Below are 5,555 nucleotides of genomic sequence, written 5' to 3' on the forward strand. Positions count from 1 at the left end.
TGGAAAGAAATTTGTTCTTATTGCTGTTGCATGTAGTTTTCAGGAGCTGTGTCTGCATGAAGGTATGAGTGGGTTTCCCACTTGTCACAGTAGCTTGTAAGGGTACTCTTAGGAAGATAAATTTTCCTATTTAATCCTCACACAGTTTTCATGTTTAGGCTGTCCTGGCTTTTTTCAGACATGCATAATTGACACCTGACACTACGCATCAAAGTGTCACCCAACTTGAATTATTTCATATATCAAATTTCACTTGCAGCCTTTATCTGAAGAACCTTCACTCCAAAAAGAATGAACTCCAGCACCGACACCATCTTAACTACTTGAAAATCCTATAACTGTGTTCTGACAGCTATCAGATATTAACTCATTCATTTCATTTTGTTTTGTTTCTTCCTTATTCTCATGGTTGGGGTGCTGTTTTTGATTTGCAGCTTTTTTAGATCTTCTGAGAAAGAATTTTGTCAGTAAGTAACATAACTCAGCCACATTTAAAAGAATACAAATGCTGGACACAGCAATCATGAAAATAGTAAACACTGTCTTTTCAGTAGGTCGGGAAACAAAGCAGTCTACTGTGTTGGGGCAAGGCCAAGCATTACACTTCATTAAGCGAGGCATTCGGAACCCATCATACATGAAATAAAACGCATACATGAAGACTGCTTCAAAGACCAGTCTGAAGAAGATGCTGCTGGTGTATGTCCACCACAAGGAGCCCTCAATATGAAACCTCTGTTTTCTGATTTCTTCCATGTCCTTGTATTCACATTTCTGGTCTCCTTTTCTGAACTGCCTCTTCTTCTCGTGCCTCCTGTAAGCTACATGCATGGCCACTAGCAATGCAGGTGTGGAAACAAAGATCAGCTGCAGGGCCCAGAGTCTGATGTGAGAGATGGGGAAAAAGTGATCATAGCAAACATTCTTACAACCAGGTTGCAGAGTGTTGCAGACAAAGTCATCTTGTTCATCTCCCCAGACTTTCTCTGCAGCCACAACGAGGATCATGATACGGAAGATGAACAGGACTGTGAGCCAGATCTTGCCGATGCTGGTGGAGTGCTTGTTCACACCTCCTAAAATGGTATGCAGAGCTCCCCAATCCATTGTCTCCTTTTAACTGTCTAACCTAGAAGGCAAACAAAACTAGGATTAATCAAGACAGCAAACATATCATCAAACACATGGTATAAAACAAAGGCAATATCCTGTAATTGCTGCCTTTCCACTGGCTCTGGCAACATTTTGTTGATGCAGAGTCATAAATAATAATCCAATCACATAACAATCAGTAATATTTAACTGATTACACACATGGTATCACATTCATTCAACTTCTAGGTGTATTTGCCAACTGAAAAGAGCTATTAGCCACAGCTAGAATTCCTATTAAGCCAAGCTGGCCTGTCCTTAGCTTTAGAATGTAAACAATCTTTTCAGGAGTACATTCTAGCAATAAAAACAGACCTCGAGGAACTGCTGCTGATGCTCTGCAGCTTCTGTGAACAGGTCTGAAAAACCTGCATTCATAGATTAAAAAGTGACTGTAGGGCTCTGTGTCATTAGTTGAAGCAAATTCCACAGTATCTTGAAGCAATGAAGGTGAAGTCTTGGTCATTATCCATCTCATCTCAAATTGGATGTTTAAAATTAGTGCTTAAAGATTCATTTCAAAACTGCATTTCTCTCCACTAACTGCAAAGAGCCTAGGATAGCTAAACAAAGACTCCTTCAGTGTCAATGTCTGTCAGGTGATTTCTCCCTCCCTTCCCCACCCCCCAATAACACAGACTGCATTACTCCTACAACAGTGGAGGTATTTCAGAAGCTGTGAGACTGAAGTCAACATCTGAAGAGCCCAGACAAGCCAGCAGTAGTTCAGAGACTTTTCAACAGAAGAATGTAGTTTCCAGTAGGTGAGTTTCAAAGTACTATTGACTGTAATGAATTAAAAGATTTCATCTTTGTCTCCCACATAGCACACCACAATTATCTGTGTTTGCTCAGTTTCCACAAACAACTACTTTCCACAGAGAGCATTTAGGGGCATTTCAGCCCATTTCCCCCTACCTCTCCACTTTAAATGGATTTACAGAAAGTTGGTTTGCAAGCCACTCTGAACTCTAGAAACCAGCATTTCTTGTGCTCATCAGTCAGGACCCTCTAAAAGCACTCAACAGCTCTCACTGCTGTGAAATTCCTCAGAAGGTTTTTATTTCTCAGCGTTCACCTTTCTTTGGCCTTTACAGCACATGGCATCACTAAACAGAATCACATTTTCACGGTGAAGGTAGAAAACTGAAAACTAGCTGAGATAGTAACCAACCTTTGCCCCTTCTTGCAGTACTCCCTTGGCCTTTCAGGCTTGTTTTCATGCTGGTGGAAAGTCATATGACTTCTGTGACACTCCAGAGTGATATAATGACTGACAGATATCAGCAAAGTCTCGCTATCTTGTCCCTGAAGGGTAGCACCATTAAGATTGTAAGGCCATACTCAGGCAGCCTAAATTCCAATCCAAATACACTGGCCCCAGTGTTTCCTACTAGCAGGCTTTAAACAGCTCTCAATGCAATTTAGAGGATCCAAGGAAGCCAATTCAGAGACTGCTCAACTGTCCACCTCTCTCCAGTAAACAGACACAGTGACCCAAGCAGAATTTAAATTAACTCAGTAGGGCCCTTCACACTGGTAAGCCATCAGTGCCTATCACTCCAGCTAAACATTGTTTGGGCTGTCTGTACTGATTTACTCCTAATTTATTCAAAGGCTAGGATGTTGACTTATGATCACAGGTTAGCTTTCTTCAAGATACTTGCTTTTAAGACCTTTTTACTAGCAAGTAAAATATTAACTGTCTTGATGACCAAAAAAAAGAAAGCAGGATAGCTACTTCCCTTTAATAGGTGGTAACCTTAATGCACCTGGACATGAAAATAAACCCTTCCAAGCCTCAGCACAGATCTGTTCTACTACCTATTTCAACAATCAAAGGATCACAGAAGTATATGGCTGTTACAGTAAGAGTTAAAACCAATCAAAGATAATCATGCTCCACTGAAAACTTATGAGGGAAATAGTTCTATGCAATCACACAAAGAGACACTTAAGTAGGTGTTTTGGATTTGGTTTTTGGAGTTTATTGGTTTAGGGTGAAGGTGTGGGGGGGTTTGTTTTGGTTTTAGATTTTTTTTTTTGCACTAGTAGGCTAGAGAGCAGCAAGAGAACTACAACTTAACTATTTCTGTAGTTCTCCAGTGTCCAGTTTTGAGCTGTGCTGCCACGACTAGACTGCCTTCTGCTTTAAAACCAGCTCCTGTAAGCCTATCTTAAACCACAATGACAGGGCAGAGCATACATACAGTGAAAATCCCTGTAATTCACAACATTGATGACAATTATCACTGAGCTCCTATGTTTACGAGTACAGCTCGTTAACAGACACTTTTGTCACTGTTAGACTGTTATACTGAGAAATCATTAGTCAATGGTTAAATCCACAGCTTCAAACCACAACTCCAATACAACAAAGATAAAACCAACAGAAGATACATTACTTTCACATACACACTGCACTACCTGCTGCTCTAAGATATTACCAAGAAAAAGTAGTCATTAGCAAACACTATAATATTTGCTTATGCTATAGGAACATCAAGGAGTTCCATTCAAGAGGTCCACAGAATGCTAACTTATGCATAAATTAAAAGTAAGATTATACCCTTCCCTCTATAGCTATGAATTGGATACCAATTTACTTATTCTACTAAACAGAAGTGTGTTTGAGGGTGTTCACCTCCACTTCCATGAGAATGTATGGTGTACCAGAAGTCACCAGTTTGGTGTGGCACTCCATTTTCAGCAGTGCCTCCAAATACTGATAACAAGACCAACTATCTGCCAAGCCTGAAGACACTTTATGGCATGTGGGAATGCGTTAACCAGAACGCACTGGTCCTAGCGTCCTTCTCCAGCCCCCCAGGCTGGGGGCAAAGATAATTCTGCTGCCTAAGAATGGCAGATCTAATGCAGAACCTTTTCCCCAGAAAAGCTTTAGAACCTCCAACCTGTATCAGACCCAGTATCATTACCAAAATTTTGTGGCCCAGCTTCACACAAGGACTACTACTGTATGGTGAGGTCCAGCATGCATTCAAAGGCCCTGCTTATACAACCTTCCCTTCAGGTCTTGATACAAGCACAAGAGCAGGCTGCCCAGAGAGGTGGTGGAGTATCCACCTCTGGAGACATTCAAAACATGCCTTGATGGGTTCCTGTGTGACCTGCCCTAGGTGAACCTACCTTGGCAGGGGGTTGGAATCAATCTCCAGAGGCCCCTTCCGACCCCTACCATTCTGTGATTCTGTGAGGTGTCTTACAGCTGCATATGCTGTTTCATACCAAGTTTGAGGAACACATAGATCTGGATTTCAGCAGTTTTGTATCAGCATACCTTCACCCAGGTAACCTGGGGTCTACTTTATGGCTTAGCAATTAAGTGTTTGCTGTTTTGCTTACACAGAGATTCCTATTGCTGAGTACAGTACTGCAAGAACAGCAGCACTGCCAGGACCAAACCAAGGAATCCTCTAATAAATACAAATTAAAGTCTTCCAAAGACAGCATCCTTTTATTTCACTAAGAAAGGCTGGTAGGCAGGCTACAGCAATTGCTAACTCTCTCAAACTTCCTACATAATTGTCAGCCTTCCCCATGCCTCAGTTTTAATATCTGAACATTAAACTGGGGATAACAAAATCCCACCATCTCACAGGGCTCTTATGAAACGCTTCACTACAATTAAAGGCCTCAGAGTCATACTTTGTTATCAGTGGCCCCAGACAGATAAGTAACAGTTCAAAGGTGGAAGTACAGAATTTGATTTCTATCATCCAGGGTGTTCCTGCTACCTGAAAAGGAACATACCTCCCCCTACATTGCTATAGTTTTAATGTAAAGTTCAAACTGAAAGAAGATGAAGCTTTGAACTCAGACTTCGGCAACCAAAAACCTTTTAACTTCACTACCATAGGGAGCTTCCAGCTATTTTAATTTTAAAGCCATATATTAAAAACATCAAGGAACATGCAACTGGAACACTCTGAAATACTAACAACTCCTTTCCTAATAAGTTGAATAAAGATCGAAAGAGTAGTCTAACAATCACAAAAACCTGTGCAATTCTCTCTAGTACCTCTTAAACTTTTTTTCTGAACACCTATCTCCTGATCAGAATGGAAACTGGAGAACAGAAGAGCCATGACAGAAGGATTACAGTATATCTGATTTGACAAGAGCAGGCAAAGACTAATCAGAAACAGGAAACCTCTGACAGTTGCAGGTCCAAACACTGCAAGCATTGTACTTTTCTTCTACTCCAGTTTATGAAAACAGAAGGCATTCTTTGCTCTAATTAAATCCAATGTTAAATCCAGATACAGCCTCTAACGCAACAGATCAGGACCCAATATGCATGCAGTTAAATGTTAAAAAAGTATGCCAGCTGAAAATACACAGCATTGAGGGTTAACTTCTACCCCACCATGACCATCCCA

At 40.9% G+C, this 5,555-nt stretch overlaps 1 protein-coding gene across 1 annotated transcript; it reads right to left on the reverse strand.

Annotated features, from left to right (window-relative positions):
* Window positions 1–315: 315 nt before the first annotated feature.
* Window positions 316–1,107, reverse strand: LOC128968370 (gap junction beta-6 protein). The gene has a single exon (XM_054382795.1). It carries the CDS (start codon window positions 1,105–1,107, stop codon window positions 316–318), a length of 792 nt encoding a protein of 263 aa, XP_054238770.1.
* Window positions 1,108–5,555: the final 4,448 nt, after the last annotated feature.

The sequence above is a fragment of the Indicator indicator genome, chromosome 1, assembly GCF_027791375.1.
Source record: "Indicator indicator isolate 239-I01 chromosome 1, UM_Iind_1.1, whole genome shotgun sequence".
NCBI classification, from domain to species: Eukaryota; Metazoa; Chordata; class Aves; order Piciformes; family Indicatoridae; genus Indicator; species Indicator indicator.